Below are 26,012 nucleotides of genomic sequence, written 5' to 3'. Positions count from 1 at the left end.
ACAAACTGCTGAGGAGGACTCTACAACACCCTTAGGATCCTGGATACATGTTCACATGCTTGTAAGAAACAACAAAACTCATCCACTACCAATATTTTTTATCTGAACTGATTTAAGCAGGCTTCTATGTAAATAACTTCCAGTAACATAGTAGCTGCTGCATTCACAGTTTTTGTCCTCTTTCCAAGCCTGTATCAAGTCATCTGTGATGGTCTTTTAACAGACTGCCAACATGTCCCACTCATGTTACTGCATCCATCTTTGGTTCCAGAAATACTGCTACCCCACAGTGATGCATATTAGATTACCAAACCATTGTAGCATTACCTTTGTCAATGCAGTAATAGGAGAAAAAAGAGTTAGTGTGTAAGACAGAAAGTGATGGACTAGATATAGGATGCCTTACAACCACACTTATCATGGGCTTCTGTATGAAAATTGCATCAATAAGATTGCAAGTCCTAGTAAAGAAAACTCTTAATACTATGCTCAAGAGGGTACCTCCTGTTGACTGATTTGTGTTATTGGAGAAATTCATTGATCATGTTGGTAGTGTGTTGGTAGGGACTTGGTCGAGCTTTAGCTTTGGATGGAGAGGAGTATGAAGGAGGATTCACTTGGTAAACAAAGGACAACTGAAGGTTGCTTTAAAGCAACTGGCAGAAGATTCATGTATAAATCAGCCATTTTAAAGTCCTCAGTCATAGATTCAGCTGCACAAGGCTATGGCCAGAAGGGTGTCATGATGGTATCTTTAGGAATTGTTGGCGGCCTTCCAAGTATTGCTCACAGAGGCATCTCCTGATCAAATTGAGAGGTCTAGTTGAGCCACAAAGATTTCAAAAAAGCATTTTATAGAAGCAAAAACTTAGGCAAGGCTATAGTTTAGACAGACCATAGAAACTGAATTTTGGGTGGCCTCATAAATGTTCAGACAAAATATTGCCTCAAGTGGTAACAGTAAAGACAACACCATGAACATGATTTGGATAAGTGTTGATCTTTGTAGGGGATATTGTTAATCAATGGAGCACTTGTAGAAACTCATTAATTCATGCCCTTTCTTGAGGAGGGAAATCCAGAACACATCCTAGCACCAAGCCATAGAGGGTGGATGAAATTCAAGAACCTCATCTCCCTAATAAAAGTGTATAACAGAGTTCTAGAAAGGAGATTTGAACCTGTAGGAGTCAGGGAGAAGAATACAGGTCCTTCCTAGGCTGTGAATCAGTGAACCAGCTCTTTAAACATGCACAGATTTTTAGAGGTCATGTAAGTTTGCTAATCCAGTCTGCATGTGTTTTGTGGAGAAAGGCCTTTGATCATGTATCTTTACTTTGCTGTTGGACCTAATGCAGGGATACAGGGTATCTGAGTCAGTACTTTTATGTAATACAGTCTCTGTGTGAGTGCAATAAGAGTTTCCCTTGGAATAAAATGAAAATTATCAATGAGGGTTTGTGTCAGGATACAGCCTAGGTAACTAGAGGTAGCATCCCTGTTATTTACCAATGTCATACTGATCTACCTTTGACCCACAGTTAAATGTTTTGCTGATTCTGATGCAGCTGGCATAAAATTCAACATGCCTCCGGTTAAAACAGAGCAAGAAACTCCCTTCTAAGTCATTGAGCTGAGTAGGCCACTACTGTATAGACCTAAAATAAGGTTCATGCAAGTGTATTGATACAAGCACTAAAATAACAAGCCACAAATCACACATTTTGTATAATTGAAGTTGGTTTTATTGCAATTCTGCTTTGTTTAGCATTTGTTTACATGAAAATCTAATAAAAAAATTAATATCACACAATAAGGGCTCAGGATATAACTGCCAATTTCTAATATTGTTATATTGAATCCAGTAATTTGTTGAATTTTTTTAACATCCAGTTATTTTTCATGCAAAGAAATAGCACAAAATCTAAGTAAATAAATTTGCTGACAATCAGGCTTTGGGTCCAGTGTTTTGTGTTTTATTTTGGTCCATATTAATCAGCATATTTACATTATTAATCATTGAACTTTTCCCATAATTTGCTTTTTAGTGTTTCTCTCTGGCTTCATGATGATTATGTAGCACTTTGGAAGAAAGATACAGAATAATAAACCAAAGCTTGATGCTAAAATAGCAAATATCTCTACAGCTACAGTGAATTTTCCAGGAGAGCTGACATAAGCTGGAATAAAAGTGATCCAAACTGCACAGAACATTAACATGCTGAATGTGATGAATTTGGCTTCGTTAAAATTATCTGGAAGCTTCCTAGCCAGAAAAGCTAAAACAAAGCACAAGAAAGCAAGAAATCCAATGTAACCCAGCACAGCCCAGAAACCTATAGCTGAGCCCAAACTGCATTCAAGAATGATCTTTTCATTATAGTGCATTAGATTTTTAAAGGGGAAAGGAGGGGATATGGTCAACCAAAGAACACAAATAAGAACCTGTATGAGAGTGAAGGCAAGAACACTGAGTCTCTGCTGTAGAGGCCCAAACCATTTCATGACATTACTGCCTGGAAGTGTAGCCCTGAAGGCCATTAACACTACTATGGTTTTCCCCAGAACACAGGAGATACAGAGGACGAAGGTGATCCCAAACGCTGTGTGTCGCAGCATACAGGACCACTCAGATGGCCTTCCGATGAATGTTAGTGAACAGAGGAAACACAGACTTAGAGAGAAGAGCAACAGGAAGCTCAGCTCAGAGTTGTTGGCTTTGACTATTGGTGTATCTTTATATTTAAAGAATATGATTGATATTATTATTGTCATAAAAGAACCAACAATAGAAACAACTGTTAGCAAAATTCCCATTGTTTCCTCAAAGGACAAATATTCAATTTCCTTCTTTACACATGTAGTCTTGTCTGCATTTGACCAGTAATCTTGCTGACATTGTTCACATTTAATGGAATCTGTCACAGAAGGAGAGAGAGAAAATTACAGGAAAAAATGTAGATAAATTTAGTTCATTCCTAAATGTATCTGATATTATTATTATTATTATTTTATTAATTATTATTATTTATTTATTTATTTATTTATTTATTTTTATTTATTTAAAATTTTTACTAGTAGCTATTAATTTTAGCAGTAATAGTTTTTCTTCATTAGGGATATTCTGTACCTGTCATATTACTGATTTCTCCAGCAGCACATGTTATGCAGTCAAAACAGCAGATGGGTTTTCCTTTCTGTACAGCTTTCCTTGTACCAGGAGGACAGCTCTCACTACATACAGATTTAGGAACCTTTAATAGAACATGTGGTTACTTGAATGATCATGTTACTCAAGTATTTCTATACTTCATAGCATTTAGACCATTCATTTCTCTTATGTTCACCTGTTTTGAATTGTTTGCCCACACAATGGAGGGCATGTTTACTGCTAGTCGATCATGAACAGAAAGAGAGGAGTCATAAAATCCAACTGTGACAAATTTGTACTGATCTTTAGTCGTTTGTCTGTTTATTATTTCATATTTTGCTGGAGGATCACCATTTTCATCAAAATAAACTTCCTCACCTTCTTTGGTCTTGAATCGCACCTTTTTCAGTTGTTCTAGAAACTGGTGAAATAGAGCATTTTTTTAATTATAATTTTTTCTTTTCTTTGCTGTTTAATTTAATTAATGTATGTGTTTGTGTAAAATGCTTGAGTGCAAAAACAGTTTCAGAATCAATATTGACTCACTGTGAACAGATCTGGCTGCTTCTTTGAGGGACATGTTTGTTTGCAGCCTAGAAGACTGTGTAAAGTATAGGCTATGGCATAGACTGCTTTATATATATTATTGAAAATAGGCATAAAAGACATATCCGTGAATGTATTTTCTATCTCAGAGAGTTCCTCTTCACCTGTACATACAGTTGAGTCAGCTGAATCATTCTGCACTGCAAATTTGCATGTAAACAAAGCTTCCCAGAATTCATTATAAATGGTACTGCTGACTGATTTCAGTGGTTTTATATTGAGAATGAAGTCCTCCAGACCTGTAACCTTTGTTTGGGGAACGGTTAGCCCTATAGCGCCATGCAGTATTTTGTGCTCATCTAGTTTGGCGACAACTGGATCAGCTATCCAGGCCTCTGTTCCCACCCACTGATATCCAGTGATGTTGTATTCAGAAAGCACAGGCAGCAAAACTTCAAAGTCCCATTGAGTGACAAATCCTACTATCACACGGGAAGTAGAGCTTTTAATTTGCTCAATAATTCTCAAGACTCTTTCTTTTGAATATGTTCTATAAAATGGAAGGGAGTATTCTAAACATATGCCCAGTTGTTCTGCAATTTTGGTAAATGCAGCCATTCCGCTGTTACCATAATCATCATCTCTCCTTATTGCTCCCACCCAGGTCCATCCAAAATGTTTGAGCATCTCTGCAAGTGCTAAAGTCTGGTAATAATCACTGGGAATAGTGCGCAGAAATGAGGGATATTTCCTTTTGTCACTGAGACACTCACAGGTAGCAAAGTAACTGATCTAAAATTAGATTGACACAGTTAGATCAAGAATTAGATCAAGAACAGTCAGTATTATTCATGCTGTCACATAATATCATGTTGTAAATCATCAGTTGGGAATGAGCTACACAGCTATGCATTTCTGTCATTTTACCGTATGAATAATGTAAATGTACATAATGCAAATTCTTACTAAAGGCATGCTGAAAGGTCCAATACTTTTTGATATAGCCATGGACACTGATGAATATGTTTCTCCTATTATAGCTTGAACCTGTGCAGGCTTTGTGCAGATCTGATCAGAAACTGAGTTCTCATTTCCATTCACAAGCGTCATTGCTGCTTTCACACCCTCTGTTGTGGAACCACAGGTATCAAAGATTTTGTAGCCCAGCAAGACTCCAGGCAGTAGAGATGAACTGTTGTTGATTTCCTCTACTGCATATATCACGGTCTGTGAATACTGGAAGGATCTGAATTCCAAACTTGTTAAAAAACAGAGAGAAATATAATATATATATATATATATATATATATATATATATATATATATATATATATATATATATATATATATATATATATATGCATGTGTAACTTTCTGATAATGTCATTCATTTTTACATTATTAATAATTTATTAGTATATTTCACTTAATAAATATACTGCCTACCTCATGCACTTCACCATAGGTGGCATAACCGAATAGGTAGAGTCTGTAAATTCCCATTTAAAATGGAAAGGGAAAATTCCTCCAATTACAATATCACCATCCTTCCATATCTGCGGGTATACAGGCTCTCCAAGCAGGCTGCAAGTAGTTTCTTCTGCAGTATATGAATTGATGATGGCCATTACCATATGGAAGAGAGTAAATATTGTTTCCATCGAGCTATCCAGCTATAAAGAAGAGAAAGTTATAATATAAGGTCTGATCTCCCAGCTAATCAAACAGAAAGAATAGGTGGTATTTATAAAGAAGGAAAACAAATCCTCTATGGTAAAGTTACACATGTGGTTCACAGCCAAAGGAGGTGTGCCATTTCTATTCTGGATGAATTAGGCCTTCACCCTGTTTGACCTCTGGGCTTTTTATTTGTTTTAAGTAAAAACTTCCTTGTGTACATTTTTTGAAATTGAGAATCTTCTATAAGATATGCAGCAAGATAATTTCCTGGTATTTAATTATCTTTTATAGGATACATCATTCTTATTTTATTGAAAGCTTTCTCTTTACTACTTGTTGTCTTGGCTTTTATATATTCCTTAAGCAGTAGATTTATGCTGTGATTGTTAAATGTGTACTGGGATGTGCCCAGTAGAGTGATTTGAGGAATGGTTTTTGGTTCACCTGGGGGGATCAAGCCATACATTGAATGTGGTCTAGGGTTTTGCAGGTATTTATATTGAGCAGTTTTGTCTGTGCCCTTCATAGAATATAAGCTTTTATTTGTCACATATACATTACAGCACAGTGAATTTATTTTTCACATACGTCAACGTTGTAAGCTGGGGTCAAAGCACAAGGTCAGCCATGATACAGCACCCCTCTTGTGCAGTGGGGATTAAGAGGCCAGATGGCTAGCATGATTACCTTCATGGAGCATGATTACCTTCATGGAGCATGATTACCTTCATTCTTAAAACAGGCTTTGTCTCAAAATACTCAACAGAACACATTATTAAGATATCGTTTACACATTACCCTTGATGCTGTAAAGTGGCTAGAACAAAAGGCCAGTGGTAGCCCAGTGGTTAAGGTGTTTGGCCACATATCAAAAAGTTGTAAGGTTGTAAACTCAAATCCCAAGACCACCCAGCTGCCATTGCTGGGTCCTTGAGCCAGGTCCTTAACCCTCAGTTGTATGAAATGGAGTAACTGCATAGTGTACTACATCCCATCTGGGACAGAAATCTATAATGGAAAACTATACAAAGAAGTACAGAATAAAGACAAAATAACATATGCCACACACCAGAAGTGCATAGCATAGGTGCGTACCAGCTTTTTGACTCTATGTGTCACAATCTTGTCTGCTGTGAAACCATGACATTGTATAAAAGAGGAATAGTGAGAGTGTCTTTCAGACTAGTTGCTGTATTGTAGTAGGAGTGAATATTTGGTACAAAAAAAATAAGCTATTTTAGTTGGTATGGAGCTACAACTGAAAACAGCTAAGATGAGGTTCAAAAAACTAAATCAACATAAAAAAAATCACTCATTTTGAATCATTGAGAGTAGTTTTATTGCAATTCCTGCTTAGTTTATCACCTATGTACATAATATCTTAATTTCCATTCCCAATGAAATGGTTAATATCATGCAATAGGGGTACAAACAGTTCACACCAATTCATTTTCATGTGAAGAAATTAAATAAAATATAAATAACTAAATGTGCTGACAGTCAGGCTTCAGGTCCAGTGGATAATATGTTTTGGTCCATATTATTCAGCATATTTACATTTACATCTTAGTGAACTGGTACTTTTCCCATAATTTGCTTTTTAGTGTTTTTCTCTGGCTTCATGATGATTATGTAGCACTTTGGAAGAAAGATACAGAATAATAAACCAAAGCTTGAAGCTAAAATAGCAAATATCTCTACAGCTACAGTGAATTTTCCAGGAGAGCTGACATAAGCTGGAATAAAAGTGATCCAAACTGCACAGAACATTAACATGCTGAATGTGATGAATTTGGCTTCATTAAAATTATCTGGAAGTTTCCTAGCCAGAAAAGCTAAAACAAAACATAAAAGTGCTAAAAGCCCTATGTAACCCAACACAGCCCAGAAACCTATGGTTGAGCCCAAACTGCATTCAAGAATGATCTTTTCCTTATAGTGCATTAGATTTTTAAAGGGGAAAGGAGGGGATATTGTCAACCAAAGCACACAAATAAGAACCTGTATGAGAGTGAAGGCAAGTACACTGAGTCTCTGCTGTGGAGGCCCAAACCATTTCATGACATTACTGCCTGGAAGTGTAGCCCTGAAGGCCATTAACACCACTATTGTCTTTCCCAGAACGCAGGAGATACAGAGGACGAAGGTGATCCCAAACGCTGTGTGTCTCAGCATACAGGACCACTCAGATGGCCTTCCGATGAATGTTAGTGAACAGAGGAAACACAGAGTCAGAGAGAAGAGCAACAGGAAGCTCAGCTCAGAGTTGTTGGCTTTGACTATTGGTGTATCTTTATATTTAAAGAATATGATTGATATTATTATTGTCATAAAAGAACCAACAATAGAAACCACGGTTAGCAAAATTCCCATTGTTTCCTCATAGGACAAATATTCAATTTCCTTCTTTACACATGTAGTCTTGTCTGCATTTGACCAGTAATCTTGCCGACATTGTTCACATTTAATGGAATCTGTCACAGAAGGAGAGAGAGAAAATTACAGGAAAAAATGTAGATAAATTTAGTTCATTCCTAAATGTATCTGATATTATTATTATTATTATTTTATTAATTATTATTATTATTTATTTATTTATTTTTATTTATTTAAAATTTTTACTAGTAGCTATTAATTTTAGCAGTAATAGTTTTTCTTCATTAGGTATATTCTGTACCTGTCATATTACTGATTTCTCCAGCAGCACATGTTATGCAGTCAAAACAGCAGATGGGTTTTCCTTTTTGTACAGCTTTCCTTGTACCAGGAGGACAGCTCTCACTACATACAGATTTAGGAACCTTTAATAGAACATGTGGTTACTTGAATGATCATATGATACTCATTATAAAGTATTTCTATGATAATTCATTACATTTAGACCATGCGTGTTTCTTATGCTCACCAGATTTGAATTATTTGCCCACAAAATGGAGGCCATGTTTACTGCTAATCGATTATTAATAGGAAGAGAGGAGTCATAAAGTCCAACAGTGACAAATTCATACTGATGATCTTTACTCGTTTGTCTGTTTATTATTTCATATTTTGCTGGAGGATCGCCATTTTCATCGAAAAAAACGTCTTCACCATCTTTTGTCTGGAAACGCACCTTTTTGAGGTGTTCTAGAAACTAATAGAATAAAGCACAAATTTTATGTTTTAGGAAAGCTTCACATGCCCCCATAATCCCTGGGTGTTTGAATTAATGTATGAGCTTGTGTGAAATTCACATTTTAGTGCAAAATGAGTTTCAGAAATGGTATTTACTCACTGTGAACAGATCCGGCTGCTTCTTTGTAGGACATGTTTTTTTGCAGCCTAGAAGACTGTGTAAAGTATAGGCTATGGCATAGACTGCTTTATAGATATTATTAAAAATTGGCATAAAAGACATATCCGTGAATGTATTTTCTATCTCAGAGAGTTTCTCTTCACCTGTACATACAGATGAATCATTCTGCACTGCAAATTTGCACTTAAACAAAGCTTCCCAGAATTCAGTAAAAATGGCACTGCCAACTGATTTCAGTGGTTTTATATCGAGAATAAAATCCTTCAGACCCGTGACTGTTGTTTTGGGAATTGCTAGCCCTATAGCTCCTTGTAGTATGTTGTGCTTATCTAATTTGGCCACTACTGGATCAGAGATCCAGCCCTCAGTTCCCACCCACTGATATCCAGTAATGTTGTGTTCAGAAAGCACAGGTAGCAAAACATCGAAGTCCCACTGAGTGAAAAAGGCGACTATCACACGAGAAGTGGACATTTTAATTTGTTCAATTATTCTCAGCACTTTTTCTTGCGAGTAAGTTGGAAAGAATGGAAGAGAATATTCTAAGCAGACCCCCAGCTGTTCTGCCACATTTGAGAAAGTTGCCATTCCACTATTGCCATATTCATCATCTCTCCTTATTGCTCCCACCCAGGTCCAACCAAAGTGCTTGACCATCTCTGCAAGTGCCCTGCTTTGGTGGAAATCACTGGGAATAGTGCGCAGAAATGAGGGATATTTCCTTTTATCACTGAGACATTCGCAAGTAGAGTAGTAACTGATCTGCAGTTAGAATCAAAAACGTACATCAGATGTTATGATAGACAGTCACAAAACGTTAATAGAAATATATAACATTCCAGCTGTAGATTTCTTCTAACCTTTTAATTGTGTTGTAATAGTCATAATCTTGATAAAAATGCATAAATTCTTACTAAAGGCATGCTGAAAGGTCCAATACTCTTTGCTATTGCCATGGACACTGATGAGTATGTCTCTCCTATTATGGCTTGAACCTGTGCAGGCTTTGTGCAGATCTGATCAGAGATAGAGTTCTCATTTCCATTTACAAGTGTCATTGCTGATTTAACACCGAAAGATATGGAGCCACAGGTGTCATAGATCTTGTAGCCCAACAAGACTCCAGGCAGTATTAAAGAACTATTGTTGATCTCCTCTAATGCAAAAATTAACGACTGTGAATAATGGAAGCCTTTGAATTCCATGCTAATAAAGAAAAGTCAGACAGGAACATAAATACATTAATATAAAATATGAAAGTATTAATATAAAATATTTACTGATATTTAATTGCTAGAATATTTATGTGTTTATTTTTAAATGCTCATTTTCATATGCTGCTTACCTCGTGCATTTCACTGGAGGTGGCATGACTGAATATGATAAGTCAGAGATCTCCCAGTTACTATAAAAAGGAAAAATAGCCCCAACTATGATATCACCATCTTTCCACAGATGTGGGTATGCAGGTTCTCCATACAGGCTACAAATTGTCTCATTAGCTCTGGAAAAATTAAAGACAGCTATTAACACATGCAAGAGAGTAAACAGTGGCTCCATCTACCTATAGAGGTCTAATGTAATAACAGTGAGTGTGAGCATGCATGCAAAGTCTAATATGTCAGCTGATTGAATAGAGAAGATCTGTGTTCTATATATATATATATATATACACGTAGAAATGAAATCCTCTATGGAAAGGTTACACTTGTGTGCTGCAGTCAAAGGAGGTGTGTCATTATTATGCACAGAAATGAGTAGGCCTTGATGGATTGTTTAGCCTATTTTACCTCTAGGCCACATCAGGGTGAATAATCACTTTTTTAGTGCATGCTTATTTTTGTCTTTCATTGATTGATTGATTGATTAATTGATTGATTAATTGATTAATTGATTCATCCATTCATTCATTCATCAGTTTCATTCATTCATACATTTATTCATTAATTTACTAATTCTTTCTTTCTTTCTTTCTTTCTTTCTTTCTTTCTTTCTTTCTTTCTTTCTTTCTTTCTTTCTTTCTTTCTTTTCTTTCTTTCTTTCTTTCTTGCCTTCCTTCCTTCAATCATGCACTGATTCCTTCCTTCCTTCCTTCCTTCTTTCCTGCCTTCCTTCCTTTCCTTCCTTCGGTTACTGATTCCTTTCTTCCATCCTTCTTTTCTTTCTTCCTTCACAGATTTCTTACATATAATTTTTTGGACTTTTTGAATTATAAATCTCTATATTTGACCTTTTGTATATTTGCATGTTCACAAGCCTAGCCAATGCACAATAAATGATTATGTCCTTACTCATTTCTATTTATGTTCCCCTCGATTATCTTTACCTCCATATATACTAAGGCTTGAATTCACCCCCTTGAAATGTTCCACTTTCTGTAGAATTACAGGAATCTAAAACTGAAACAGACTGAACAGATTTTTTGACACAAATCAAATCAACTCAAAATAGTCCCTAATACCGGGTTCACACTGCACGACTTTTTGCAAAGTTGCAGACTAGTTTTGCAAAATCAAGGCAAAGTGGAGCGTGTGCACGCGAGTGACAATCGCACAGTGTGAATGACCAAAAACTCGATCTGACCGAGTCGCCGATGAGTCGTGCAGTGTGAAAGGAGCTCTGACATTGGCGAAGACCTACAGCCAATGAGAGAGCGAGATACAGGGCAGCAGGCAGTTCGGGGAGAAGTTATAGACCACAATATCAGCAAGCATGGCTTGGTTGAAGGATAATATTATAGTTTAATAGAGTTTATAGGTTTTTATCAGACAAAAATGTCTCAAATATAGTTATATCAGAATAAATAAGCTTTACAATTACATCCAACAGAAATAAAGCAGAAACATTTGTTTGACCAGCTGCGTCAGCACATTGCAAAATTATTCATTTGTTCAATTATGCGGAACACACAATCCTTGATTCCCTCACAGGCCATTTGGCTCACAAACTTTTTGCGGGGTAACATTTCCAGTCTCGCGTGAGAACTCTGACATCACATGTGATCTTGCATTATTTCCTTATTATTTCTTGCGTACATTCCATTGTGAAACGCAGTTTGCGTACTAGACAGAGTTGTCGGAGATTCTTGCTATTGTGTAGTCATGCAGTGTGAAAGCTCCTGTCGCTGAACCAGTGAGAACACAGCAATGACTGAATGCTCCCCTAGATAGTTGTGCAGTGTGAAAGCAACAGTGATCCGATGACTGTGAAAATCGTGCAGTGTGAACCCGGCATAAGGAGCAGAGGGGTAAATCAATGCTATTTGTTATGTTCTCATATAACAATGGTATTTATATAATTTATATAATTTCACTATATGACTTTGTTGAAGATATGTGTGTGCACAAACACAAGAAGGTTTCCAGGTTATTATCACTGGCCCTGGAGGTTTTCAGGTGTTCATAGAACCACAGCATTCAGTTCAACTGCATGTTCAGAAGAAACAGGAAGTTGGGCAGCCTTAACTGGAGGGATAGTATTACTCAGTCAAAATACTGTGTAATCTTTCATGCTATTTCTATGTGTATTCATTATTTCTTAGATTTCTCTTGACTGACAAATTCATAATTTTATTGAATATATGGCATACATTTGAAATCATAGCCACTTAAAGGTTTACATGTACCATTTTATAGCAAAACTAGCAAGGATCCATGAATAAACATATGCTTATTTTAAATTTTTGGTTTGTTTCCTTTCTTACATCCATTTGTTTGTGATCCTGTTCAGAGTGGTTTGGAGGGTGCTTTATTCATCATATGTTTTTTGGTGTTTTTGTCAGGCTTAAGTAAAATTATGTAACACTTTGGAATAAAGATACAAAAAAGTAACCCAGAACTTGAGGCTAAAATAGCAAATATCTCCACAGCTACAATAAACTTTCCAGGAGAGCTGACATAAGCTGGAATAAATGTAATCCAAACTGCACAAAATATTAGCATGCTGAATGTGATGTATTTGGCTTCATTGAAATTATCAGGTAATTTCCTTGCTAGAAAAGCCAAGATAAAACACAAGAAAGCAAGAACACCTATGTATCCTAGCACAGACCAGAAACCTAAAACTGATCCCACGTGACATTCTAAAATGATTTTATCTTTGTAGTGGAACATATTTTTATAAGGAAAGGGAGGAGAAATCGTCAGCCAAAGACTACATATGAAAACCTGAATTAAAGTGAAGGAAATCACACTGAGTCTCTGCTGTGCAGGTCCAAACCACTTCATGACATTACTGCCTGGAAGTGTAGCCCTGAAGGCCATTAACACCACTACAGTTTTCCCTAAAACACAGGAGATACAGAGGACAAAAGTGATCCCAAACGCTGTGTGACGCAGCATACAGGACCAATCAGAGGGCCTTCCAATGAAAGTAAGTGAACAAAGGAAACACAGACTCAGAGAGAAGAGCAGCAGGAAGCTCAGCTCTGAGTTGTTGGCCCTAACAATAGGAGTCTGTCTGTAGTAAAAGAAAATTAACCCAACTATGATTGTGAGACATCCACCAAACAAAGAGAATGCCATCAACAAAATACCCATAAGTTCATTAAAGTTTAGGAATTCAATGTTTTTGAGATCACATTGAGTCTTGTTCCCATTTGACTTGTATTCAAGGGGGCATGGAAGACATGTCACTGCATCTGAAACCACAGATATATTAGAAAGGCATAATGAGGACATTTCAAGATTGTGTGAAGTCATGTGAGCTTTTAGTGGATGTTTAAAAAAGAACAAAAGCAGTAATGTAAATGAAAGGAGCCTGGTCTTCTCACTTGTGGTGTTGCTGAACTCCCCATCTGCACAGGGAATGCAGTCAAAGCAGCATATTGGTTTTCCTTTTATGACAGCCCTGCTGGTCCCTGGGAGACAGTTTTCACTACATACAGACCGAGGAACCTGGAGCATACATGTAACCCTGTTTAGGAATGATTTTGTTAAGCAATAGACAGAGTAACAAAATATGTTTAGAGGTCAAGGGTTTATCTGCTGTGCTTACTGTGCGCTGGTTTCCTGCCCAGACTGCACTGTTGGTATTTATTACAAACTCCTCACCATCTTGCTGAGATGCATCATACATGCCAATAGACTCAAACACGATTGCTCCTTTATGATTCCTCTGCCAGTTGACAATGGAATAGCGTGCAACAGGGTCGCCTAATTTGTCGAACAGTACAGTATCACCGTTCTTAGTAGTAAAGTTCACCTGAGCAAGGTTTTGGAGCACCTGAAAGATATACAGGGTTTGGTATACTCTGAAACAAAAATTTATTTATATATTTTTTACTGATCAATATAAATGGATAAATTAATGCAATGAAATCACCTGCCATGGCTCTATACTTCCTACATCTCCACATGTGTTATTGGGAAATGGCCCCTTCCTATCATGACAAGCTAAAAGCCTATCCACAGCATAAGCCACAGCATATACAGCTTTGTAAATGTTGTTCAATAGGCTAGCATCTGAAACATCTGTGAAGCGAGTGTGGGCATTCTCAAGAGACTCATCTCCGGTGCAGGATTTCTCAGCCTTCTGTGACTCAGGGCTTAGATTACAGTCAAACACACTCTCCCACAGTTCAACCAGACCTGTATTTCCTGGATTCAAAGATGGTCTCCTGCTTGCAATAAACTCTTTCAAGCCAGGAATGTTGGAATTGGGCACTGCAAGACCTATTGCACCACCGACCACCGCATAATTCATGTCATTGGAGAGGTAGCTGTAGGTGATCCATCCTTCACTTCCAACCCACTGAAAACCAGTCACATTCTTATAGTAAAGCTCTTTTATGAGGATGTCCAGGTCATTCCCATCTGCAAAAGCTACAATGACATTAGAGGTGGATTTCTTGATAATATCCACCACATTTAAAAACTTTTGTATGGGGTCAGTCCTGTCAATAGCCACAGAGTACTCTATACATACTCCCTCTTTTTCAGCAACTTCTAGAAAAGCAGCCATTCCATTATTTCCATAGTCACTCCTACTTCTAACAGCTCCCACCCAAGTCCAACCAAAATGTTTGACCAGCTTTGCCAGTGCTGTGCTTTGGTAATAATCATTAGGAATTGTCCTGAAGAACGAAGGATACTCCTTTCTGTTGCTAAGACATGCACAGGTAGCTGAGTGGCTAATCTGCAAAAGAAAATGCCATTTAATAATTATCATAGCATTTCTAATCACGTCCATTTTTAATTCATTTATTAAATAAGCAAATATATATTGTAAACAGCAAAATATCTAGCACATATTGTGCTTCTCACTAACTAGACAGATATACTCTAGACATTATAGATATTATGTCCAAAATTTATAATTATTATATAATTATTACTATTTAAGGGTATCTTGTGCATTATCTTTACATACAGTCTGCATGTTTACTCAGATTCCCCTTTTACTCACCACCGGTATATGAAATGGGCCCATGGTCTTTGCAATACCTATAGTTGCTGTGGAAGTAGTTTCCCCAATGACAGCATGCACAGTGGAGAATTTTGTGCAGTTTTCTCTCTCCACTCCTGGCCTGTTCATGAGAAGCAGAGACGCCTTTACATAGAGAGGAATGCTGGTACAGGAACCATATATTCTGTAGCCCAGTGTAAGGTCACGAAGAATATCTGTGCTATTGTTAATCTCCTCTATAGCAAATATCATTGTCATGGCATACTGCAATTCCCCTGGATCAAGCCTGAAAACACATGTAGGTATAAATGAAACATTATATATTAATAATATTTGAATTTGAATTTACTTATTCTAATCTTTGCTTGCAAGTATTTCTTTTAGTGTTGTCTTACCATTTTGGTGTTTCATTTCAGGTGTGTTATATTCCATTAACTACCAACTTACCCATAACATCTCATATTTCCTGGGTTGACCAGCAGTGCTGGATTTATACCAACAGGATACTGATGAAATGAAAAAATGCCTCCTATGGATACATCACCCTCTTTGGAAAAATGAAGGAGATCGTCTGTTCCATATGCTACACATTGCTGTTCTTCAGCTTTAGCAGTAAAGAATATTATCATTAATATATCTGACAGTAAAAACATCATGCTATATAGAAGACATATGTCTCTGAACTTTAGACTATGTCTAACACATCCTGTCTTTATATACTGCTAATAACTGTGGAACATGGGACCTAATTTGCATGTTCACCATTTCTCTCCAATGATGTGGTGAATAATAGAAAAAAAAAACAAGCACTGATGTGTGATTTACACTTGGCCCAATTAGGCTGCACATAAAAAGAAATTCAATATAATTGCATTATTATTATTATTATTATTATTATTATTATTAAGAATGCAGCTGTCTTACATATCAACAATTAATTACAGCATATTTAATCAAAACGTCAATTATGATTTCAGGGTAATTTATTAAGTAAACAATGATACAATAAATTAAATTATTATTAATTTATAAAATAATTATTTTATTATCAAATGAATGCTTAATTAAATGATTATTATTACATTTTATTTTAATTTGTTAACTTTTATTTTATTAAATTATTTTTAGGGGAAAAAACTAAAAAAAAAAGTTTATTGTTTTGATTCAAAATAATTGTGTTTGTTTTATTTCTGTGTTAAACTTGTTAACATACTAAAAATATTGTTTGATTTATACATTTTTCCATCAGAACAGCATGTTAAGATTTTGTATTTGCTTTGCCCATTAGATGCTTTCTTGTATTCTTTTCTGGCTTTAGTATGATGATATAACATTTTGGAATAAAGATACAGAATAGTAAACCAAAACTGGAAGCCAGAATAGCAAATATTTCCACAGCTACAGTGAATTTTCCAGGGGAGCTGACATAAGCAGGAATAAATGTAATCCAAACTGCACAGAATATGAGCATGCTGAATGTGATGAATTTAGCTTCATTAAAATTATCAGGCAGTTTACGAGCCAGAAAAGCTAAAATAAAGCATAAAAGAGCCAAAAGTCCTATATATACCAGCACAGCCCAGAAACCTATGTTTGAGCGCAAGTCACATTCTAGTATTATTTCTATTTCTATATCTATATAATGAGCCATGTTTTTTTGAGGCACTGGTGGTGCAAGTGTTAACCACAGCACACATATAATAACTTGAAAAAGAGTGCAGCAGAAAACACTCATGCGCTGTACAGGCACCGAACATTGGGGGAAACTGCTACCTGGTACTGTGGCTTTAAATGCCATCACCACTGCAATTGTTCTAGCTAAAACACAGGACATACAAAGCGCAAATGTAATGCTGAATGCTGTGTGGCGCAGCATACAGGACCACTCAGAAGGCTGTCCAATGAAAGTAAGTGAACAAAGAAAACACAGAGTCAGAGAGAAGAGAAGCAGGAGGCTCAGTTCAAAGTTGCTTGCCTTTACAAGTGGTGTGTTTCTAAAATAGAAAAACACCAGTCCTACTGCTACAGTAATAGAAACTCCTGTTAATGAAACAGCTGTCAGGAGAATCCCCATGTTTTCATCAAACGAAAGGAATTCCACTTTCTTTGGAACACACAGGCTGTGATTTTCATTTGACCAGTATTCCAGAGGGCATCTGATGCATTCAACAGAGTCTAAAATGAGAGAAAACAGTCACAATCATTTATCTTTTTATCTTTATATAGAAATCCCTACATCTTTGTTTTGTAATTATATGTCTGGCCATGAAGTAAAACATGGACACATACCAGTCTCGTTGCTGATTTCACCCACAGGGCATTGTATACAGGCAAAGCAGCATGGTGGCCTCCCTTTGATTTGTGCCTGTCTGAATCCTGGCTCACAGCTCTCACTGCAGACAGATCTTGGCCTCTGACACACATCCTGACTCAGTTATACTTTAAAATAAAACATTTAGTAATAAGTTTACAGTAAGTTTTCACTTCTGTGCCTTTCATACCTACCACATTGCTATTTTCAGCCCAAACTATATTAACAGGATTCATGACAAACTGCTTGTCGGTTGGGAGAGAGGCATCGTAGTAACCCACTGCAACAAAGTTTATTTCGCCAGCTGAATTTTTCTGCCAGTTCACCAGCTCATATTTTGCAGTAGGGTCTCCGTTAGCACTGAAATACACATGTTCACCTGATGGCATTGTGAAGTTCACATGCTGTAAGGATTCTAGTACCTGTGGGGACAAATCACCATTTACATGCATGTGTATTCTTGTAATTCTTTCCTCTCAATATTGCTGCATTTTTACTGAACTTTTTAAATATATATATTTTTTACCTGACCCTGTAGGAACAGATTTTTTTGGGTGCAGTTTACATTTCCATTAGCATTGCAACCCAAAGCATTATGTAGAGCATGAGCTATTTCATAAACTGCTTTATACACATTGTTGGAAATCCTTAGCTCTGAAACATCAGTGAATGTATTATTTATTTCTTTGAGATCTTCAAATCCAGTACAAAGTTTCAATTTCATCCACTCTTTCTTGTAGATTGCTTCAGTATATGTGTTCAATATATTTGGTTTCTTGGCTGACTAAACCTTAAACTGACTAAACTGCTTCCAAAATTTGCTGATATTTAATAAAACCCACTCTTATGTCTACCACTGCAATTCTTTGTCATTGGCACATGCTTTCTAGACATATGTCTGGAAATTATGTCCAGAGAGTTATATTATTTTTTCATCAGTCTTCAGCACATTTCTATTTTCCAGGCAGATAAAGCTTGTGCATGTAATACTGAACAGTGAAATGGTGTGCCACTATTCCTGGGACAGCTAAACCTTCCTACAGGTTCTTAGTGTCATATAAGGGGTGTTGATATGATAAAATCATGCAGATCCAGGTCCAGAGCTTCATATTACCCACATATTTCCCACAGCCCCAACCTTGCCTAGTGCCTTCAACATCTCTGGCTGAACCTTAGCCAACACTGTAGCTTTGCCACTTTCAAACTGCCAGAAAAATGAACTCTAAAACACCAGAGATTTTTCTCAATATCTCTTGAAATCAGTGCATGTCTGCTGGGTTAAGGGTTTTCTAAAGTGCTCACACTGAATGGTTTTCACCAGTATGCCTTAGAAGCCATCCAAACATCCTTCCCCTTTCCAGACTCCTTTTATGCCCATGAGCATTACATGTAAGCCCTCTATCTCCATTTTGATGGGTTCAGGTCTGGTAGCCTCTTCCTCCTAATTACACTTCTCCAAAAATCTCCATCTTATCAGCATGAGCATTCCTCTAGTGCACTGTTAAAGGTATCTGGTCATGCACCAACTTCCTCTTCTCCAAGACAGTTTATTATTTGATATTGTTATTTACTGCATTTATGTATAACAGTTTTAAGAGTTTTATTCATGAGGGTAGAAATCACATAAAGTCAACACTTTTGACCACTGGAAGAAACACCAAAAGCATGCTGGGCCTAGTGTGCGTTCCCACACCTACCTGAGTCATATTTTCTGTGCAACAGAAACAGATAACCTCCTGACACACACATCAAGAAGTTTAGTAATAGATCCCTTACTATCTAAACCATAAATTTACATGTCACATATACTAACTCAAGCTCTTCGCTCATACTCTGCCAAATTCAGCTTCTATTGCAATTGTCTAATCTAGGTAAGATTGTCCATCACATGTCTACAGCCATGCTGGCAATTAATTTTACTCCCACCCATTTTTGTGCTTTTTGTAGGATCTTTTCTGACCTCTTTCAGCATATCTGTTCACCACAGATGGCCCTACTGGGAGTTTTCAGTGTGAAACCTAAGTGATAGGTTAATCGGATTAAAGGATTTTGTAATAAGAGATTTTTGGTGTCTTTTCTCATTAAGGAGGCACTAGTCAACATTGAAACATAATTCAAAATCATTATTTTCACTGACATCAGCTGAAAACTTTAACAGTTAACAATTCTTCTGATGCTTGGATGTTTTAAAGACAGGACTGTTCCTTCATCCCAGTCACTGCTTGTCCATTATCAGTAGATTACCTTCATGTTTATATCACATTGCTCTAGGGCCCTAATCCCTAATATGGAGTGTGTGAACGTTGTACTTGAAAGGCTGGCCTGGTTTTATTGACCATGGAAACTGTGTGACTGTCTATGGTGATTGATGTGAGTTGTTTGGTGGTGTCTTCCTACGTACAGTATTTATAAATGATGTTATGATAATAATATTAATAATAATTAAATATAATATAATATAATAATATTAAAATTATTATTATTATTATTATTATTAAGCTGTCTTATGATCTGTTCAAACCACTCACATGACTCCGGTTGCAGGTTGAATCGTTTTATTTGTCATTTAGATGCCATTTTACCCATCATATGTTTCTTCGTATTGAGTTCAGGTTTAAACAGAATAATATAACATTTAGGTGTAAATATACAGAATAACAGAGCAAAACTAGAGGCTAAAATAGCAAATATCTCCACAGCTACAGTGAATTTTCCAGGAGAGCTGACATAAGCTGGAATAAAGGTAAGCCAAACTGCACAGAAGATAAGTATACTAAATGTGATGAATTTAGCTTCATTAAAATTATCAGGCAGCTTCCTAGCTAGAAAAGCTAAAACAAAGCACAAGAAAGCAAGAACTCCTATATACCCCAAAACAGCCCAGAAACCTATGGCTGAGCCCAAACTACATTCTAATATGATCTTTTCCTTGTAGTAGTTCATGTTTTTGTAAGGAAATGGAGGAGAAACTGTTAACCAAACAACACAGATAATAACCTGTATGAGAGTGAATACAATTACACTGAGTCTCTGCTGTAGAGGCCCAAACCATTTCATGACATTACTGCCTGGAAGTGTAGCCCTGAAGGCCATTAACACCACTACTGTTTTCCCCAGAACACAGGAGATACAGAGGACGAAGGTGATCCCAAATGCTGTGTGACGCAGCATACAGGACCACTCAGAGGGCCGTCCAATGAAAGTAAGTGAACAGAGGAAACACAGAGTCAGAGAGAAGAGCAGCAGGAAGCTCAGCTCAGAGTTGTTGGCTTTGACTATTGGAGTGTCTTTTTTTATTAGAAATAAAATAGCCACTAACACAGTAATTGCTGCTCCAAACAAAGAAAAAAGTACCAGTATTATCCCCATGACCTCTGAAAATGAAAGAAACTCTATGACTTTTAACACACATTTATCTCTTTGAGCATTAGACCAATATTCTCCTGGACACTGCTCACAGTTATTTGAATCTGAAAAATAATTATAGTTATTCTCATTAGGAAGGAGTATAAACATTGCCTTATGCCTTTATTTATTTAATCCATTGTTGAGGAACTGTATCCTAAATAATAGAAGAATGATACAAAATGTGCAATTAACAATTTGTCTTTGAATCTTGGTGATGCTGAAATTACCTGTCTGGTTACTGATCTCTCCATCTGCACATGGTATACAGTCGTAGCAGCAGACAGGCCTTCCTTTCTGTGTAGCTTTCCTGGTTCCTGGAGGACAGCTCTCACTGCACACCGACCTTGGCTTCTAATATGAACAATGTGTTATTGCTACAATCAGGACTTTCCACATAAAATTTGGAAAATTGTCACAATTTTAATACATTTATCCACCTAATCTATCGCTCTTCAGTATATTCCAAGCAGCATTTCAGCTTTGGAGTTTTCTACACTGAATCAATATAAAGTAATGTCTCATACATATTAGTGGCATGTATACAGAATATTTATTTCTTCCTTTATGGTTTAGTTTAATAAAAGTTAATCATATGTACCTGTTTTGTCTCTCCAGCCCAAACTATATCTTCAGCATTTAGGACAAATTGTTGTCCAGCTGGCAGTGAGGCATCATAATAGCCCACTGCTTTAAACTCCACTTCTCCATTGAACCCTCGTTGCCAGTTTACTACATCATACTTTGCAGCTGTTGCCCCAGTGCTGTCGAACCACACCTGTTCTCCTACTTTGGTGGTAAAATTGACCTTTTTTAGTGACTCACCAACCTTCAAATAAAAAAAACAACAACAACAAACTAATATTCATTTTGTGACAATATTAGTTATGGATATCACCTTTGCTTTTCTACTTTGTGTTACCTGCCATGATTGTATTGTTTTGTTTTTCTCACAACTTGGACCTTCTGTGCATCTCAACAGGCTGTGTAGAGAATGTGCCACAGCATAAACTCCATTGTAGATGTTATTTGCATATCTCAATTCTGATATATCTTCATAGTAGTTTTTAAATGGAATCATATCATCATATTTTCTGCAGTTGTCTTCAGTTTGAGAAATGTTTCCCTCTGTATGCAAACAAGGGAAATCATTTTGCCAAAACTCTTTAATGACATAGTCAGCAAAACCAGCAATGTTCATTTTTCCCACATCCAATCCAATGGATCCAGCCAATATATCATAACTTGCGGGTGTGACGAGATTGACTGCAGTAATCCAGCCTTCAACACCAATCATCTGGTAGCCAGTGACATTCTTTAAAATAAGATGGTCTATTAAAATGTTCATATCAATGTGAGCAAGAAAAATGATGATTACTTTGGCTGTGCCTTTCTTAATAATATCGGCCACTTTCTTGATTTTCTCAGGATCTGACCGGTCAAACTTCTCAGAGTACTCGACACATATTCCCTCCTCTTTGGCTGCATTCAGAAAAATGGCCATTCCACTGTTTCCATAGTCATTATCACTGTTCACAGCTCCCACCCAAGACCAGCCAAAGTGCTTGACCAAATATGCCAGAGCTCTACTCTGGTAGTAGTCACTCGCAATGGTCCTGAAGAAAGATGGATACTCTTTTCTGTTGCTTAAACAGTCACATGTGGCAGCATGACTTATCTGAGGAGAGAAAGACAGAAAAAAAAACCTATGTCTGTTTTGTTGGATGGCAGAATTTTGGCATGTTTATTTTAAGTTTCTTCTTTTAACAAGAAGGAATTTCTGAGATTTTAAAGGTTAAAATAGCAAGAGTAACTACCTGAAAATATTGCAAAACACAAAAAGTGCACTTATGCTAGCAAATCTACGTCATAAATTGCTCAAAAATGGTATGAACATGTGGCTATCTAAGCCTATTTAATCATATTAAACATAATTTTATACTTGCATTTCACATGCGTTTAGTAACTATTAAATATTTTGTTATTAAATAATTATTAGAATAAACAATTCTTACCACTGGGATCTGAAAAGGCCCTGTAGATTTTGTGAGTACTATAGTAGGAGAAGACTCTGACTCTCCTATGATGGCTTGTACAACTGCTTGTCCAGAACAAGCACCATCTGCTGTCATATCCTGACCATTCAACAAAGCCATGGCTGCCTTCATACTCAACAATCTAGAGCCACAATTGTCATAAATCCTGTATCCAATCGAGATATTTGGGAGCAAACGGTTGCTTTTGTTGATTTCATCAATTACAAAAGTCATGGTCTGAGCAAATCGAAATTCTCTAAGATTAAATCTAAATATACATGAAAATTATAAAAACATAAATCACATATTTAACATAAAGTCAAAAGTTAAAGAATGCCATATACTATGATTCCATATATATTCCAGAAATATAAAATAGTTATCCTAAAAATCTGGTACACACATATTAAAAGAATAAAAATGAGAAATATTCCACTACAACAAACCTAATGCAGATTAAAGGTGGAGGTTTTTCAGTATATGGCAATGACTGCATCTGTGTACTACTATGTATTGAAAAGACAGCTCCAATTATTACATCTCCATCTTTAGACAGCAGAGGATATGCTGGGTTTTCCAAGATGTGGCAAGTTTCTCCCTTTGCCATGCATAGAGAAAGGAGTAGTACAAACAATAACATCACAAAATTTGTCCAATGCTTTTCCTGGATCAGTCCTCAACATATAGTCATCACATATTTATAGATATTTTGTGGGTGTCCTTAGTATAGTCATTCAGTCTCAACAAATCAGAAATGTGGTAAGCTCACCTTGTGACATCATTAAGGAACAGCATTTGTTGCTGTATTTGTCTGGTTAATTCAAAACTATAGACTCAAGACAAATTATTTACAAACACTTCTGTAGGAGTTTACATTATTTGACTAGACCCATGAGAAAAACTGCAATTCAGGGTTAAAGGTCGGGTTAGCTTTAGGTGTAGGCATAGCATTAATAGCGGCATTTACAGTTTTGTCAATGGAAGTTGGAGACAGTTAGCTCACATGGACAGTAGGACAAATGCATGTATGTGTATGTTATGTTTCAAGTGGAAAGGGTACAATGCATATTAGAATCTTCTCTGTATGATCAAATATGGTGTTGTTTGGTTTCATTTTATTGATTTGATATTTTAGGTTGTAAGCTAAACCTGAGTGTGGTGTGCAACATTGACAGTCAGAACCAACTGTGGCCAGTCTATATAAGCACAGCCATAGTGTATTTTTTTATTTGTGTTTTCTATTTCTTTTTTTTTTACTTTTGATTTGGTAAAGTGACCTTGAGTCCCAGAAGAGTACTATATAAAGACATAAACTATGAAGTTACATTATTTTTGTTGATGATGGACAAAGAGCACTATTTGAGTTTTCTGAATTATGGATACTTCTACTGTAACATATTTATTAATAGGGCCAAGTACCAAAGGTGCATAGGCACCCTATTGTTATTCTACAGTACCTTTTCCTCTTCCTTCTCCTCCTCCTCCTCTTCATCTTCATCTTCTTCTTTTTCTTCTTCTTTTTGTGGCTATGGTGTCTATGGCAGCCCATAGAATTGTTAAGAAATAGTTACGAAATTTGGCACACTGATTGTGGAGGCTCTATGTAACATTCTGACCAAATTCTGTCCAAGTGAACTGGTTAGCCTGTAAAAGGCCAACAATTCTGTCTACATTACCAACAAACAGAATATGATGCCATATCTCAGCAACAACTTTGCACACTGATACAAAACCTGGTAGGCTTCTTCACACAACCTCACAACCTTCTGATAAGTACTCCAAAAACTTAACCACTAAGCTACCACATCCCCCCAAATATATCATTTTGGCACCTATCTAAATGTAGAAGTAGAAACAGACAACACCAGAGTTCACAGTGGTAGCATCAGCTGCAGCAAAAATGCTAGCTTACTGCCCATTTGTTCATCCAAATCTTTAGTCAGAGAATTCTACATAAAGAGTGAAACTTTAAATCAATCTTGAATCCCTTTGCTAAAATAATGGCTCTATGGCTTTAATGTGCTTACTTAGGAAACTGTAGAACAATCGCAGCACATTGGTAAATGTGTGGCTCTGGGTGGCAGGTCTGGGTGCATGGCCTCCAGATATACTACTTGCAGCTTAAAGTATCATTTGACAAAATTATAATGACTCCTTGTAGTAATTAACAGCTTGAGTGTATTTGTTAGCTATTATGTAATAGTCAGTTTGACTCTGATTATGCAATGTGTCTCAACATATCATCATTCTGACCTGTTAGTATGGTTAAAATGTCAAATTATATTTGTGATAACTGTAAATGACTTAAACAATATATTGTTTACTCCTGATTAATTGTGCGTTGCATCATGCACTGATTCTCTGTTTTTGTTGTTCACAGTAATATTCCCACAGGCATTTATGAAAGTATATTATGTTGCTGCCAGCTGGGTTTAATTAATATGGTTGTTATTTTTAATTACTGTGTTCATAGAGGCATCAATCACATTGCTTTCAAGATGAGTCTTTCTCACAGGAGTGTGTTGTCAGCTTGTTCAAGTTCTAACATGTCACCCTCTACATCTCTAGACAACCACCTACCTCACTCCCACAGGTTCCTATTGCATGCTCCCATCTGCAGTGCCTCCTCATCTACATGGTAACCTCAGTCGCCCTTGTTTCTTTCTATTTGTGCACACAAAATAATGATTTTCAACATTAAGCATATAGTAAATTAAATACTTGAGGTATAATATTTATTCTACACATGTAAGGTGCTCACTTGGATTTCCAAATCTGCTTGTTATGTAAAAAATCATTTTTTGTATTATGTGAGAGATGTGTGCATACTGTATGCTGTAGGTCACAAAAGACAGTCTTCAGTGCCCTCTGCTGATCTTATAGAAACCATAGCAGATCCTTTTCATATGTCAACCATTAACCATCAATCATCAAGTGCAAGTAGTTTGATTATTTCTGTTTTATTCTGTCATGATCACAAAATTTTAATGCCAATAATATAATTGTCCTCTAATGTAGATTACAAGACTGCATTTTGTGGTGTACAGAATATTTGTCAATAAACAAAGAAGACACAATTGCAATTTTTAATGATATGTTTAATATGTTTTCATTGACATCTGTTCTTAAATTCATCATCCATTCATTTGTTTGTACTGCTTATCCAACACAGGGACACAAGGG

General features: G+C 36.5%; 3 protein-coding genes and 1 pseudogene across 3 annotated transcripts; all 4 read right to left on the bottom strand.

Annotated features, from left to right (window-relative positions):
• Positions 1-2,016: 2,016 nt before the first annotated feature.
• LOC131351531 (extracellular calcium-sensing receptor-like) lies at positions 2,017-5,358 on the bottom strand. The gene is made up of 6 exons (XM_058386946.1): positions 5,144-5,358; positions 4,664-4,955; positions 3,698-4,489; positions 3,348-3,572; positions 3,131-3,254; positions 2,017-2,918 (listed from the first exon to the last, which is right to left on the bottom strand). The coding sequence occupies exons 1-6, from the start codon at positions 5,356-5,358 to the stop codon at positions 2,017-2,019; spliced, it is 2,550 nt and encodes an 849-aa protein (XP_058242929.1).
• Positions 5,359-6,943: 1,585 nt separating this feature from the next.
• Positions 6,944-10,232, bottom strand: LOC131352233 (extracellular calcium-sensing receptor-like). The gene is made up of 6 exons (XM_058388187.1): positions 10,018-10,232; positions 9,587-9,878; positions 8,652-9,434; positions 8,283-8,510; positions 8,055-8,178; positions 6,944-7,851 (listed from the first exon to the last, which is right to left on the bottom strand). The coding sequence occupies exons 1-6, from the start codon at positions 10,230-10,232 to the stop codon at positions 6,944-6,946; spliced, it is 2,550 nt and encodes an 849-aa protein (XP_058244170.1).
• A 2,165-nt stretch (positions 10,233-12,397) lies between these two features.
• Positions 12,398-15,730, bottom strand: LOC131351668 (extracellular calcium-sensing receptor-like; annotated as a pseudogene).
• Positions 15,731-19,950: 4,220 nt separating this feature from the next.
• Positions 19,951-23,469, bottom strand: LOC131352214 (extracellular calcium-sensing receptor-like). The gene is made up of 6 exons (XM_058388162.1): positions 23,276-23,469; positions 22,809-23,097; positions 21,716-22,471; positions 21,395-21,622; positions 21,024-21,147; positions 19,951-20,858 (listed from the first exon to the last, which is right to left on the bottom strand). The coding sequence occupies exons 1-6, from the start codon at positions 23,467-23,469 to the stop codon at positions 19,951-19,953; spliced, it is 2,499 nt and encodes an 832-aa protein (XP_058244145.1).
• Between the last annotated feature and the right edge of the window lie 2,543 nt (positions 23,470-26,012).

Source organism: Hemibagrus wyckioides, linkage group LG04 (genome assembly GCF_019097595.1).
Source record: "Hemibagrus wyckioides isolate EC202008001 linkage group LG04, SWU_Hwy_1.0, whole genome shotgun sequence".
NCBI lineage: Eukaryota > Metazoa > Chordata > Actinopteri > Siluriformes > Bagridae > Hemibagrus > Hemibagrus wyckioides.
The sequence above is the reverse complement of the archived record's forward strand: the minus strand, read 5'-3'. Positions and strand labels throughout refer to the sequence as shown.